Below are 16,731 nucleotides of genomic sequence, written 5' to 3' on the forward strand. Positions count from 1 at the left end.
AAGGAATTTTTCAATATTATCTTAATTTCCTAGAATAAAATTTTAGTTTATAAATTCATAATGAGAAATTCTTATCTTAGTTAAAAGATTATATTAATAAACTTTAAGGACCAGTATTATGAAAAATGCTATATTATAATCATATTCTAAGTTGACATTCTTTGACAATAAAATAAGCTCCCCCTTCAAACAAACATAAGTGAAATGTAGTCTGAAAATCAAATGTAGAGTCACCATTTGGGGATTTAGAATCCCCAATTCTAGCACTTTAATTTTTTATGTAATTCAAATGTAGAAGAAATTATATCTGTAGCAGCTAATAATACAGTAGTAAGCTGTTTACCTTGAAGCTGCTCCTTCAGTAATTTTAATCTCATCTTTCCAGGAGAAAACTGTATTAATGAAATAGACACTATTTGTTAGGTATACGTTTTCTTATTCAAAGAAAGTTTAAGTCATTAACAAAAACATTAGAAAGCTATAACGTTTTTGTGCATCTTGAACAAACCAAACATTTTGAAAGAATAATATACAATAGATCATCTAAAAGCAAAAAAAAAAAACCTTTAAATTAAATTAATAAAAATTTATTTAAAATTTTTTGGAAATATATAAAAACCAGTCTTTTAAACATGCCATAAATTATGTGTTAGACAAAAATCATAATATATCATCACGAAGAGATTTTAGGAAAGCACTATATCGAATATATCGGCAGCCGTCCGTCTCGAGAGACGATGGTGTAGCTTCTTAAGAGTCTATCTGCACCGCCGAGAATGGCTGTGCAGTCCGACTCGGGAGTGACACGGTATCTGTCTCCTCCAGTGTTGAATCGACATCTTGCGATGACGCTGGAGTGTCCTCTCCAGTGAAGCTGAAGCTACAGAGCCTGGGCAGGGTGATATGGAGGGTCTGCTGTTGCCCATGCATCAGACCCCCCCTCTCTTCGCAGCTGAAGGGTCCAAGGGAAAGACGGAGTCAATACAGCTTGGCTTCAGGTGCGCCGCAGGAGTTGCCGGTGTTGACTACAACGTCAAACCGCCTTAGGGACTCCGGCTCCGGATTTTCTGTCGGGGTTTACTCCCCTAGCCTTTCCCCTGAAGAGGTATGCCGCAAGGCAGCGGAGGTTTTTTGGAGTCAGAGTTTTCCTTCTCTGAAGGAAAGCACTACTATTCAGATATTAAAGGTTTTTCTATCTCTAATCTTTCCAAAAAACACAAAGTCAAATATTTGTGTAGACTGAGTCTAAACTGAATTTTGACTGAGCTACTCTGCTTACATAACTGGAGGAACCAATATTATTATCTTATTTGCCTAATTTAGAGAACCACATGTTTTAATGCTTATAACCTTAACCTTCAAATATATTTTGTGTGATCCCTGACTTAGCCAAAAATAAATAAATAAATAAGTAATTAAGACTCACTGCTAGGTATTTCAGATAAATATTCACTTAAAATCCTGGGATTTTAAGGTTTAAAGAAGTAAAACAGACTCACCAACTGCACATACCTGCCTTGGTCTTATTAAAACCTGCATTCAAAGTACACAAGTGAACATGGAGGAGGACGCACATTTACACAGACACTGTTAATGTATGCCTAGTTTTCAATTTGCAATTTGCACGCTCAATTGCCCAATTTGTACATGAGGATATGAGAACAATGGTTGCCTCTCTGTCTATGGCTGTACCAAATGCAGTCATCTGAAAATTTCAGCCTAATTATTCTCAGTGAATCTAATGGTTTTGCTTTGAAAGGGCTTTTGTTGTTCACATTCTTTAAGTAGTTTCTCAGATGCTATGTACCAAACACAGCAAAAAGGAAAGAAAGAAAGGAAATGAGATTGAAATAAGCAATTCTTAGTGAATCACGCTTTTATTTTTAAACTTGCAATGCTATACAAGTTACAAATAATTTAATCTCATTTTTATAACCAATTTATCTAATAGTATTACCTTAGTGATACATCTGAATTGCAGACTACCTGGGCAGAAAGGATTTGCTAAAGCAAACAGAACCCATTATTAGGAAGATTAGGGAAATTTAATACTTTGTTTTTAGTTTTGTGAATAATATTTTCCTGCTCATATATATTTAAAATAATTCAGATTGCATAAAAATATTTCAGTGAACAAACTGTTAGTAGCTATTTCTCCAAAAATAGAATTTCCTCCTAAATCTGATTTTTATCTGTTTGGGAAAGAGTTGAGGGGCCAGGGACACACACACGCACATATCCACATACACATTCATGTACATACATATGGCTATACATATATGCATATGTAGGTATATCCAAATACCAGTAATTCAATATACTAAAGTGTATGCCTTATTAACCCACTTATGCCTCCACCAGCAGGCACTGAAGGGGCGCCATCAAGGACCAGGGCAGCTTAGTGGCTCTACCACACTGACATATAATATCATCTGGAAGACTGGGGTCAGACTCTTCTGTCATCATCTGCCTCCCTGGTGTTCACAGATGCTTCCAAACTCCCTCCAATGCCCTAATCTGCTATGCTGGGCCCACATTCTTCCCACAAGCCACACAAATATTCTCATTCTTAATCTAACTAACTACTTGACCTTTGCCATCTCTCCTGTTTGTCCTTCTATCCAGGCCCCCCTGTCATTCGATGGAGCACTTATAAAATAGTCATTTAACTGTCTTATGCCTTAAACCGTTCCTAAAAACATCTCTTGCGAATTGTTCACATGAACTGGACCTATCTTTTTCTGACACAACCTCCCTCACCACAGGACTCTCAGAGGAACTAGATTCATTTGTACTCCCTTTCACTCACCAGGAGAAGAAAACCTTTTGTCCCCGTTTGCTCCTCAGTGCTGCTTCCACAGCATTGTTCTGCTCTTACCATTGAGCTGCCTCGGCTGAGGGTTCTCACCATCCGCTTACTGCCTTTATCAATATCCAGAATCCTTGTCCACCTGAAGGTCAGCAATCTGCCCAGTGTTTCTCTTCACTACATTTCTGGGGGAGGATCATGGACACTTCAATGTCCATGCTCACCTGACATCCTGAAGCTGAAAATCCTCCAACACGCTGACTACTGTGAACTTCTAAGTGTCTCTTCAGCCACTTGACCATTATGACAAAGCCTTGAACCTAAGCATCAGTCCACATGGCCACACATTCAAAATGCCAAAATCAGAGTTTCTCAGTGCTCACCATAATCACCTTACCTCCTTCCTCTTAAACCTCCCATACATACCTAGCATTGTGATGAAATAATACTGACTGGGTCCCTTATTAATCCATGCTGAGCAACTCCAGTGGGCTCTTACAGCTCTTCCACAATTTATGTATTTTTTTGCTGCTAATTCTCAGTCACACACAGTGTATACTGCAGAACTTCTCCACTCCAAAAAACTCAAATTTACCCCATTTCTCTTCCTTAATTTGAGCAGGTGATCTTGCTTTCAAATTTACTGAAAACGTTGAGGTCTTTCCATTAAGTTTCCCACTGCTTCCTCTGCCTCACCCACTGTCAAATAACACCTCTAAAAATTTACTTTTACTGCCACCTGCTTTTTCTTTTTCTCCCATCTTCCTGGTCTCAGAGAAAATGCACCCTCCTTCCCAGTGGAGAAGAACTCCTAATGACCTGCCTCTTCAAAGACCACACCCCCAGAAACCGGCACCTCTCTCATTTGCATCTTTAATTTTTACTTCCTTTTTGTGAGTTCATCTCTCAACTACATACTGTCTCATCTTCTCCCTGAATCTAAAAAACAATGTAATAAAGTCTTCCCTTGATCCTGTCAAACCCTTAGGAGGTCATCCTTTTTCTCACGATCACTGAAACATTAGTCTTTTCTCACTGCCACCTGCCTTTCTTTTTCAACCACTTGAAAATATTTTTACATCCAATCATCAAACCATATTCAGTGTTTCTAGAAATTCTCATTCTCCATGAATAGGCACTTTCAGTTGATTTTCAGGTAACGTTACAATTGGTTTCACACCTAGTATCTCACACGCTGCTAAATACTCTGTGTAGTTAGCAAGTACCATGATGCATGTTTACAAACATGGCAACACAAAGGTCAAATAACTTGCCTAAAATCACAGAGCTAATAAAATTAATGAGAAATTTAGTCTAAACAGGGTTTCTTGACCTTGGCCAGGATAATTCTTTGCTGTGAGGGCTGCCCAATGCATTGTAGGATGTATGGCAGCACCCCTCGCCTGTAGCCGTTACTACCATTAGGACAACGAACAACTACAACAGCCGCCTCTACAAAAAAACCCTCTCAGGGTGACAACTAAAAATGTCTCCAAACATTGCAAAATGTCTCCTGGGGCAGCATGGGGAGGGGGAGGATTGACCCCTGTGGAGAAACACTGGTCTGAAACTAGACTCAAAACTTGGTCCACTACACAATGTATTAGGCAATGTTGACTTCTCCATATTTTCTAAAGACACCCTCCTTCCCTTTCCTCTTCTATGAAATCACATTATCATACTTCGGTTCTATTCCTACCATTTTTCTCTTCTCAGGCTGCCTTTACTGCAGAGCTGGCAAATTACCTTAGGACCCGCCTGAAAGCCTGCATTTGCAATCCTGGCCCTGGCACTTGACCTTCAGCAAGTTATTTAATGTTTCCGATGGCAAATACTTCATCTGTGGAACTAAAAAAATAACAACTGCCTTTTAAGGGTAATATAAGCACTTAATGAGATAAAACAGATAAAGAGCTAAACTGTTGACTGATACAAAACAGTGGGTAAATATTAAAGTTCTCTTTGCCTGCATATACTTTGAACTTTACCCTCACACCTGCCTATCCTCGACTGTATCCTTTATACCTTTCTTCTCCTTTTTGTAAATTCTTAAGAACCACATTTACTCTCTCAGCTTCAACTAACACATGAGAATTCAAATGAAAATTCAAAATCTTTGAAATTCGCTACAAGGGTAGAATTTAAATGTTCTCACACAAAAAAGGAGAGGAATATGTGAGGTGATAGATGTATTAATTAACTCAGTGGGGGGATCCTTTTACTATACATATGTATATTAAATAATCATATTGTACAATTTAAATGTTTTATTTGTCACTCATACCTCAATAAAACTGGGGGAAAATAGGAGGGAGGGAAGGAAGGAAGGGAAGGGAGGAGGGAGGGAGGGAGGGAGGAAGGGAGGAAGGGAGGGGAGGAGGGAGGGAGGGAGGGAGCAAGGGAGGGATGGAGGAGGGAGACAGGGAAGAAGGTCTAAATAAATATCCCAGAACTTTTTTTCTAACCTTCTTCTCTATTCTGTTTCCTAGCCAATTCAGGCTGCAATATAAATTATATATTTGACTTCTTCCTTCCCTTTATCACTGGTTTTTTGGTCTAATATTTTCCTTTATATTCTGCTACATTTTAAGTTAGACTCTTCTTATCTGAATCTCTATATTTTTTTAGTAGTCTCTCTGCCTCAATACCAAAGTAGCTTGTATGTATGCCTGAGGGAGCTCAGGAAAAGATCAGAGAGAAGAAAACAAACATCTATTTATGTTTATATTGCTCTTGATTAATCTCCATATTTTGCTTTACAATGCACATGATATATTAGTAAGTATATATATATATATATATATGTAAATGAATTCTAGTTATAAATAAATAAAGAGTTCATGTGTACAAAGCTATGCTTAAAATATATTCCTTATTGATGTGATGCATAATCAGAATAGGTTGGATATCATTTGCTCTATATTTATAAATTCCAACTGCATTTGATATTTGAACAAAATCAACCATCAAAGATTATCATCTTAATTTTGCTATCCTCCTGCTCCAAAACTGTCAGGGAATTCCATTCACCAAATTAATATTAAAAATTAAGACTCCTGAGCCTGTTATTGAAGGCCTTCCCTCCAGTTCTAGCTCATCTTCTACACCCACTTTCTACAGCACCCATCTCCCCACCATGCTTTCATCCTTCCACTCAATTATGAAGATTGTGAGGACTAGCATTATGATTTATACAAACCCATCTAGTAGACTTTGAAATATTTGGAGAACTAAACTGTTATTGCCCAAGCACAGATGGTTCATACACTAAATAGTTATGGCAAAATTACATACTGTTGCTTTCTATAAATATTTTCATATATGAATCATCTTTCACATTAGATCAGAATCTACTGGAGAATAGGAAGATTCACTATATGACAAAGAAGTCACTTAAAAAATACTAAAGAATAAACAAGTCAATAACCACTGAGTCAGACTTTTTAATATGTCATATGTAAAATAACATCTGAAACATGGAACACTATATCTCAGAAAGATAATAAAAAATGGAAAGTGGATTATAAAATATTTAATCCAAAAATTAAAGAAACCTACTTTAGTAAGAAAATTACATTAAACAATAGAATGCTTTTTCAAAACCAATAAGTTTAGAAGCATCAAGTAAGATGTTTGTAGATGCCAACTGCCCAATGAAAGTTTAATAATAGGTGTATAAAACAAAAAAGCTATGTAAGTTAAAAATTACAAATTCATGAATCTTGTGCTAAAGAATTCGGAAACAAAAGTTTTCTTTTCAAAAAGACAGTCTGGTTTTAATCATACATATAATGCAATGTTATGTTTTACAATATATAGGTAAAGATAAAGAAATTCTATAGCTGGAAAATCTGTGAGTTTTTTCCCTTGGGTATCTTCACATATAGAATCAACATGATATGAATAATAATTACTATTTAAGCAGAACATTAACATATTAAACAAACGTGATATAATGAAAAGGCAGAGAAAAAAAATCTGTTCTTTGTTACATCAAATAAGAGCTTTCACCTTAAAATAGAACTACACAGTTCTATTTCACACACTTGAAACTAACACTGAACTTAACAGAAAAAAATTAGTTAAAAAAAATTTCAACTCAAAGTGAATTTCTAAAGATCAGCTTGTAGATGGAAAACAAAAAAGATATCTGAATATTAAAGCTCTACATAACCTATAACAATTAATCATAATCCAATAGTATACGAAGTTGTTAAAACAAGAATAGGAAGGGAATGCAAGACCTGAAGAAATAATTTATGTATTCTTGTTAGCAAATTGCTTGAGAATAAAACAGTATTTTCTTACCTTAATAACGTTTCCTTTATTTTGTGACATTATATATGATTGATTACCCAATTTGCCCACTTTTCCAGATTTCCAGTAATATCCGCTTGACCTTCAATACATATAAACAGAAGATAAATGTAACAACTAAATACATTTCTCCTTTTAATGAAAACAAATATATTTTTTCCTGTTTCAGGAAATGGAAATTCAATTGTTAACATGTAACAGACCACCACAAAATGAAAATGAAATACTAATAATGCCACAATATTCACAGTAACTCTAAAATATGAGGTCTGTCCAGAAGTATCCAGCCATGTAATATTAAAAATAGAGACAGTTATTGAAAAAGATACAAGATACAAGAAACATTGTACATAGGACAATGATAACTCAGTCCCCTGCAAAGGAGGCACCTTGGGACCTCACACAGTTCTCCCAGTTTTCATCAGCTGTCTAGTCATATTTTCCTGAATCTCTTCCACAGTCTAAAATCTCTTTTCTTTCAAAGGTGATTTGAGTTTTGGGAAAAGTCAGAAGTTGCAGGGCACCAAATCTGGGCTGTACAGAGGCTGAGTCACTTGGGTGATTTCACCAAAAAACGTCATGAGACATGATGCATGAGCAGGTGCCTTGTCATGATGAGGCTGCCAATCACTGGTTGCCCACAGCTGCCACTTTCTGAATCATCAAAGAATTTCCACAGATGAATGTTCAAGCTTAATGCAAAATCTGAGGCAAATTTGTTGCTCTACTTGCTCATTCATTTTAAATGCGACAGCCACACAGTGGGCATGTTCACTGAATGGCATCTATCGCCCCCACTGACTAGTACAGTGAAGTCATCGTTGTTCATGCATGTGCATTCCAGTTCATTTTCCTTGGCTGCCAGGTTACACTGATGTCATGCAAAACATTCTCATTATACTGATGATGGCTGGACTTTTTCTGGACAGACCTTGTATAGCTCTACCATATTTGGAACTTTTGAGATGAAGTAAATAAAAGTGAAATATCCAAAGAGATGAAGAATTCCATTTTTAGACATTATAATGACTAAATATAGTTTTGCTGATTTATAGAAAATTTTACAGTTTTAAAACTTAAGGTCCACAAATGTAAAGAGGAAAAGTAAAACAATAACCAAAAAGATTCAGCAGATCTACTAAATGATCAATTCCTTATTAAAGCTTCAAATTAGCCCTACACTGAAAGATAACAGAGATTATGAAGAAGGCAAACTGTTTGGCTTTACAGTTTACTTTCAAAGCACCTTTATTTGAGACTCACAATTTTTCTTAAGTCAACAGAGGAGGGAGTCAAACTCCCACTTAAAAAATAATAAGATGAAAAATTTCTCAGGGTCACAGATAATAAAAAATAAAACCAAGATGAGAACACTGGACTTTTAATGTCCTAACCACTAAATGACAGGTTCTCATTCTGAATACGATGTTTACTATCTATGTGACCTTAGAAAAGCATTTAACTATTCTGAAAACTCAGTCAAGCTTTAGAACATTTTTTAAAATTCTATAAAAGAGCTAAGGAACACTCCCTCTTGAGGGCTGATTTCAGACACTCTGATTCACAGACGTATTTGTGATCCACTGAGAAGTCCAAAGCAGTGAAGTCCCCAAACATAGAACTAGTGATTAAATTATTAGGGGGAAAACAGAAAGATAAACAATAAACTTTGTCACCTGGGATGATGTACAACATTAAAGTGCCTTGATTAAACCAATGCTCTGGTTATTAGAAAGGGTGTGTGAATGTCATGAACATTTTTCAAAGAGTTATACTTAAAAATAAATATTACTAAAACTACAATAAACATTTGAATTTTCTTCAATGGTCCAGAAGTTACTTCATAGAAATCTGATCACTATCACTTTTTGCACCAAACAGAAACTAATTTAATATACATAGAGTCTGGTGATATTCATTACCAGCAAAAGCACATAAAACATGCACCCGTATTCTCTTTAGGAGAAAGTTACATTTGAAGCTTATTTGAAAGACAATTTCATCAATGGCTACCAATATCAAAACTACTCATATAATTTAATCTAAAATATACAGATAAGAATTTATCCCATAGATACTCTTGCACATATAAGCAAAAATATATAGAGAAGTGTATCCATAGGAGAATATATAATCAAAAAACACTGAAAACTTAATAAAAATATGAAAAATAAGTGCTATTACATAAACACAAAGAAATACTATGCAACCATTAAAAACGATATCAATGGGTGCTGATTTGGTGGGAACACTATGATATAAGTAGAAATGTAGGTTGTGAATCAGTTCACATATTTTTATAATTTCATTTGCAAAAAACATAAAATACATCAGCTACACACGCATTCATACACACACACACATATATACACATAAACGTGTACAAAGATAAGACATTTGTGGTGAAAAAAATTTTAGTTGTTAAAAGTGGTGCTGCAAAATTGGCTGAGAATCAGCTTAGAGCTAAGAGATAACTTCCATTATATAGTTCTCAGTTCTATTGGACTTTTATCATATTTACTTATTATTTTTATAATCAGACCAAATCTCAGTAAAAATTAATATAAATATGAGGTATCATATTAGAGAGTTCTCATAAAATTTCAGCTAAACCACATTGCTAAAAATATTTCAAAGGTACTTAAAGGTTTGAGTGATTCTTATACATGTACATGTAATCTTCTGCCTCAAAAAGTCTTTTAATGAAGAAAAATGTCCCAAAACATTAACTGACAATCTCCTGTTGATGGCAATTTTATGAGAGCAAAGGGCAAATACTGTAATAATGTCCTAAACCTTTCAGACTATAAATGATTCAGAAGAAATAAGAAAATATAAGAGTAAATAAGATTCAGGGAAAATAAAAGAAATGGTAATTTTTTTTTAATGAACATGCCTTGTACAAGAAACTAAAAATATGAAAAGTAGGGGGAAATTTTTTTTTAAATTTTAATAGAATTTATTGGGGTGTCATTGGTGAATGAAATTACAAAGGTTTCGGGTGTACAATTCTGTAATACATCATCCATATATTGTCTTGTGTGTTCACCACCCAAAATCAAGTCTCCTTCCATCACCCTTTAGCCCCCCTTTACCTCCCCCACCCCCTTTCTCTCTGGTAATCACCACACTGTTGTCTGTGCCTACGAGATTTTTCTGTTTTCTGTATCTATGACTCTATTTCTATCTTGTTTGCTTGTTTATTAGATTCCACATATAAGGAAAATCATATGGCATTTGAGAAATTTAATATTGCCTGTTCATCAAGAAATGCCAGCAATTATTCTTTCAGGACAGATCTGTATAGGAATGACCATAGCACCTAAGTTTTTTCTTAATTCAGTTTAGTCCTCTAAAATTCTCTAAGAATTCCACCTACTGTCTTTCTTCCTTGTCTTTGCTCCTTGTTGATTGGAATCCTTGCAGTTTCTTTTCCATCTCTTGGTTCTCCAGCTCCAACTGGACTTTCTCCATCCTCAGTTCTCGAGCGTTTCTGATAAGGTTTAAAGGTAGAGTGTTTATGCAGGATAAACAAACAAACAAAAACAAGGCTAAATAATTGTATACCATCTTTGTCTCTTAAGTAAAATTATGAGTAATAAACAAAGTATTTTAACTACTTTCTTTGCTCGTCTTTGAACTATGCTTTCTAAAGTTAGCATTTGCTGTTTATTAATATTCTCCTTAAACAAGGTATGTCTTCAAATCATATACTTTTGTTTTCCCCATTGCATTGCTAGAGGTTTGAAATCATAATTCACTTTATATATGAGCTATGCCTTCATATATGAATATCTATGGTACACAGTAGCAAACAAAGGAAAATTTATTTTTTTAATTTTATACTGTATTTTATCTAAGAATTCAAGAAGTTTGAAACACAGTATTTAAAAGACAATTTAAAAAAACAATTTTTTCTGTATAAGCATATTTTTTCTAAACCTTAAGTAAATTTCTACCTTTATGTCATGTGTATATAGTAAAAAAATTTAAAAATAAAAAAGCAGAGCCTGCTTGAGGAAAACATCTATTAAAGGTTTTGGTACAGGGGCTATCAAAAAGATTAAATGGGAACTGAGCCAAATACCATCAAATGTTCCCTCTGAAGGAAGGCAATAAGAGACCTTTCTTGGAGAACAAAGAAGAGCCCCCTTATAGATTCTTGTACAAGAGATTTTAATATTAATATCTGAAGCTCATCAAGCTTTTGACACAAGCCATTTTCTTCATTTACAATTCTGTTCTCTAGTCAGCATTAGTTACTGACTCTTTCATAGGTCTAAGCCAACATAGTTGTCTATCCTTATGATCTATTGTGAGTTTAAAACTGTATATTCATTATTATATTAGCAGTTTACTCTAATTCTGTACCATGGGCACCCATGCATGCTCTAGCAAGGAACCAAATTAAGAATAATAGAGATCAGAACTAATTTATAAAGATGGTGAGCAGTCACCAAAGAGCAAGTGGATCAAAGATATGTCCCCAAATGGACATGATCCTGAGAGATATATGAAAAGTGACAGGAGGCAAAAGCTATCAAGAAGGTTCAGAGAAGCTGCAAAGATACTGAGGCACAGGCATTACTTTCATTGTATCTGCTCTACAAGGAGTAATTCAGGCCCGAGTGCACACCATCACTAAAGTAGGTGATAGGATATGAGACCCAATGGAGCTTCCAGTATGGAGGGGAACACAGACAAGCATGAAGGTAACTGAGATAGAGTATGACAGTGAACTCGCTGGAGATGCACAGGGAGGTATCAGAGCATATGGGAAAGTCACACACAATGTCCAACCCCGGAGACTGTAGGAACAATTGCTAGAGAAAGTGAAGAGTGAGCTGAGCCCTAAGGGATGAAAGGACTTGGCCAGTCAAGGGGAGGTGGTGAGAACAATGTTCCAGAAATAAAGAAAAGTGTAGGCACCAGTAAAAAGAGTGACATGTGGGCCAAGGGAGTAGAAGTTCTATGTGACCAGGCATTAAGTGCAGGGCAGCAAAAGTGAGAGGAAATGGAATTTCTGAGGGTGACAGTGTAGGAGTCTATGATGAGAAATTGAAATTTGGAATCTATGAGCAATAAGAATCATTAAAAGATTTTAAGAGAATTGATCAAACTTGCTGTATAGAGAGGTCACTCTGGTTGCATAATGTAAAATTAAACAACAGTGCAACCTGGAGTCAAGGCAATCAGTTAGGAAACTATTTTAATAATCTTAATAATAACTTTGCAGGCAGAAAGGGACTGGCAAGCAGTATTCAATGTGATGAAAAGCAAGGACTTAAACCAAGATTACTCTATCCAGCTAAGCTATCATTTGGAATGGAAGGGCAGACAAAGTGCTTCCCAGACAAGGTGAAGCTAAAGGAGTTCATCATCATCAAGCTATTATTATATGAAATGTCAAAGGAACTTAAACTTAAGAAAAAGAAGATCAAAATTATGAACATTAAAATGGCAACAAAGTCACAACTATCAACAACTGAATCTAAAAAATAAAAACAAAACGCAACTAAGCAAACCAGAATAGGAACAGAATCATAGGTATGGGGATCAGCTGGGAAGGGTAAAGGGAGAGGTGGAGAAATGGTGCAGGGACTAAGGGACATGACCGGTTGGTACAAAATAGACAGGGGGATGCTAAGAGTAATATAGGAAAGGGTGAAGCCAAAGAACTTATATGCCTGACCCATAGACATGAACTAAGGGGGGGAGGGGGAATTGCTGGAGGAAGCGGGGTACTGGGCAGAGGGGAGCAAAGGGAAAAAGAATTGGAACTACTGTAACAACATAGTCAATAAAATATACTTTAAAAAATAATCTTAATAATAGAGACAGTAGAGAAAAATGGGCACATCTGAGAATATAAAAAATTCGCATAAACTGAACTTGGAGGCTGACCAGAAGAAGATTACTGCCCAAGGGAAGGAACAAAGAAAACTTCTAAAGCAATCCAGGGTTTCTTTCTTGAGTGACCAGGAGGTCATGATGCCATTTCCTGAACAAGATCACTCTGGGATGGGATGGGGACAGTTTGGGATTAGTCCCTGAGCTGGTGTCCCAGCCCAAAGTCTCAGGGGCTTACAATATTTTCCATGTGGTTTCCAGAGGAAGAGTTCAAAAGCCCAAACATGACTATGTCACTCATTTGCTTAGAGAACTTTTAATGTTTTTGAAACCTCCACTGCGGTACAGAAAATGGAAAACACGAAAATGTCGGACAAATGTTAAGAAAATTGTTAGGACAATGTCAAATGAAAATAGGCTTGGAATGAGGAAAGGACAAGAAATGGATCTCCAGAGTAACTACCACAGGGTTGCTGTTCCAGTTCTAGTTTTTATAGGCTGTGGATCATGGATAAATCAGGGAGACACACAAGTCAGAAAACAGTGATCCCCACCTCATATCGAAGATAAATTCCAGAATCCTCAGTGTGGTATACAAGTTAGTTTGTTATTTATACAACACTGCCCTTCTCTCCAACTTTGTTCTATAAGTCTTAGCCAACTGGGTATATCTGAAAGTCCCCAGGCCATGCAGTCTCTGTGCCTTTGCCCAAGTTTCACCCAACTAACTGCATCTTCCAGACAAAGCTTGGAGGACACCTAACCTTAATCCAGCAATTTGGGCCAAGTTCTTGAGGCCATTTGCATTCATACCACATCATGATTCATGCCATGTTGTAAATGTAATTTTACTTATTTACATCCTTTACAAGTTATTGTACCTGATGGCAAATATTGTGACTTTCTACTTCTGTAGCCACCATTCCCTAGCATTCTAAATAAATGTTTGTCAGATGAATATTGGTAAGTATATATACAAAGACTTGAAACGTATCACTAAAATCAACTAATGCATGTGCCCTTCTCTTTTTGCATAAAAAAAAGGATACTGGTAATACTAGCAATTGCATAGCTCCCATCCCCACCAAAATATGTTAATCCTTATCATGATCATACCATAAGTTTGTGTTGTAACATTTTCCAGTTTACACGATGCTTTTATAGTAAATGGAGAATTAGGAAAGCTCTAAAGACACTGAACAACCACAGGACTCTTGATCTGGATCAGGGAAGTCAGAAACTAAAATTAAAACCTGACAGTCTGGCCCTGGCTGGTGTGGCTCGGTGGGTTGGAATGTCATCCACAAATCCAAACACCACGGGTTCGGTTCCTAGCCAGGGCATATGCCTAGGTTGCAGGTCTGTTTCCAGTCAGGGTACATATGAGAGCCAACAAATTGAAGTTTCTCTCCCTCTAGTTCTTCCCCCCTTCATCTCTCTCTAAAAAAAAATCAATAAGCATGTCCTCGGGTGAGGATTAAAAATAAATAAAGTTTAAATAAATAAATAAATAAAATCCAACAGTCTCCCCAACCCATGCTGGCTAGCCCTAGTGATATTTGAGAGAAAGATCTTGGGAATTCTCAGTGACTCTAAATGATCTCAAATGCAAAGAGCACATCGACCCTTCTGGTATCCCTGCCATGCCACAAAATTCCCAAGGTACGCAGAACTGCTCAGCTCTGGCTCAATGCATCTACCAGACAATCTAGAACAGAAAGTGCTCCTCCAGAGAAAGGAGAATTCAACATAACATCTTTTAATTACACAAAGTGCTAGGTTAGTTAGTATTTCCTTTTTCAATTTTAAGTTCCTTTCATTTTCTTCAGGTTAATGCTTTTTAAATTTTTGAATAAATGTCACAAAAATGTTTGTAACTCTCTTTTATTGTTTTAATAGTTAGTAAGCCCTACCTTCACTTTTCCCTTCGATTCCTGTGGCATAAATAGTTTTAGTTTTTATTTTTAAAATTATATAGATTTATATTTCAAACTAACTCTCTTACAGATAAAAATACAGCTGTGAAGAAACTCGAGTAAAAATTCACAAAATTTTAGTTAAACATTAAAGAGTCTCATGTGAAAAGAACATTTTAAATTACAATATACAGAGACTTTAGTAACTATTTCTACTTAAATGAATATGTATGCACTTACTTATATTTTAGCTTTACAGAATGTCCAGGTTTTCCCCATGGAAGAACTACAAAATCTTTGGTGTTCATGATCGCTGTCTTAGTGTTGTCAAAAAATAACTATGATTTGTGGAAACTTCTAAAAAAGTAACAAAGACAACAGAATTATATCAGAGGGAAAGAAGTTAACTTACAAATTTGAAACTACATATAACTGTGAAAAACAGAAATTGTTACAAGGGAAAAGGCTAAATCAAAGGTTAAACAACAAGGAATTATTTTATATGGTTAATTATTGTAAGTTATATAAATTTACATACTAATAAAGTTATAAATATAACATTTTTAGTGGAAATAAAATTTTACCAATAATTATGCAGCAAAAGGCTGTGCAAATATTTATCTGAAAGTGAAGAATGCATTCATAAAGACAAATAGAATACATATTCTTGCTTATCCTATGTTAAGATTATAAAAATATATATCAGTTATTTGTCCCCATCCAAATATAATATCCAAGGCTAAATATAGTGTAAAGAGATACAATCCAAATTTTAAAACCTCTTTTTTTACATATATGATAATGTAAAATGAGAATTAAAGTAGGTAATGATTACCCAAGGCATTTTAATATCCTCATTTATCAAAGAAAATTGTAATGATGCTCTGCCTAAGACAGAAAATTAGCATATTTAGAAAGAATTCTCAACAAGAAATGAAACAAAAAATATTTTCTGCCTAACTCCAAGTTAACCGGAAAATTAAATTATTCACAACACCCTATTTCCTGAGTTTCCCAATTATTCATGGTGTTATAATAATTTACTCTGTAATGATGAATTACAGAATCATATGCAAAACTATTTTATATGAATAAAATTTTCTAAATTCAAAATACTCTTAAAGAAATATAAAATGAAATATCATAGAGTCCTTACTTTTAAATATCCAAACTTATCCATACTACCAGTTTATATATGTGTTTCTATGTGATCATGACCCCTATAAATATTTAAGACTACTATATGTAAGGTACTGTGCTGAGGGGCAAGAAAATGTCAAGGGCCAAAGATATTTGTTGTTTGGGCTCAAATTGAGTCAAATAGGGTATTTGATGCCTATATATAAAAGCCATTAAGCAAGGTAGACATTATGAGAGTTATAAGACTTATACATGTAATAATAGAAGTGAGAGAAAAGAGAGAATTCAAAGGGGCTAGTATTTTGACTATGGCTTTAAGGAGAAGCAGGGCTTATATATTATACTATGTATTGAATGAGCTTTACACATTGTAAGAAAGTATAGCTCTTGAATGGGGACTAATGTCAGATCTGATTGGACTGACACATAGGTTACATAAAGGGGGAAAAGTAGGCATAAGATTGGAAATGCAGGCTGAGGCCCCGTAATGGGTGGCTTTAAGTGCCAACTTAAACCTTTTAGAATTTATTTTGTAGCTAATGAGAGTCCCTGAAAAGTTTTAAAGAGAAGAACATAAAATAACTCTGGAGGCTCTGCTCAAAGACTTAAGGAGACAAGGCATCACAACAGGAATAACCAAATGGAAGGCTATTGTGACTTCAGAGTCTACATAATCAAATGACTAGTTCTTCATTGTTG

The 16,731-nt window shown here is 35.3% G+C and overlaps 1 protein-coding gene across 1 annotated transcript in view; it reads right to left on the minus strand.

Annotated features, from left to right (window-relative positions):
• The window catches only part of ZBBX (zinc finger B-box domain containing), a 103,598-nt gene extending 88,398 nt beyond the window's left edge, over positions 1 to 15,200 (minus strand). Inside the window, 4 exon segments of the mRNA XM_090285909.1 lie at positions 344 to 392; positions 7,118 to 7,208; positions 10,506 to 10,619; positions 15,133 to 15,200. Of these exon segments, the coding sequence (XP_090142035.1) occupies positions 344 to 392; positions 7,118 to 7,208; positions 10,506 to 10,619; positions 15,133 to 15,200 (322 nt within the window).
• Between the last annotated feature and the right edge of the window lie 1,531 nt (positions 15,201 to 16,731).

Source organism: Furipterus horrens, unplaced genomic scaffold (genome assembly GCF_987537825.1).
Source record: "Furipterus horrens unplaced genomic scaffold, mFurHor1.1.pri manual_scaffold_1, whole genome shotgun sequence".
In the NCBI taxonomy this organism is placed as follows: Eukaryota; Metazoa; Chordata; class Mammalia; order Chiroptera; family Furipteridae; genus Furipterus; species Furipterus horrens.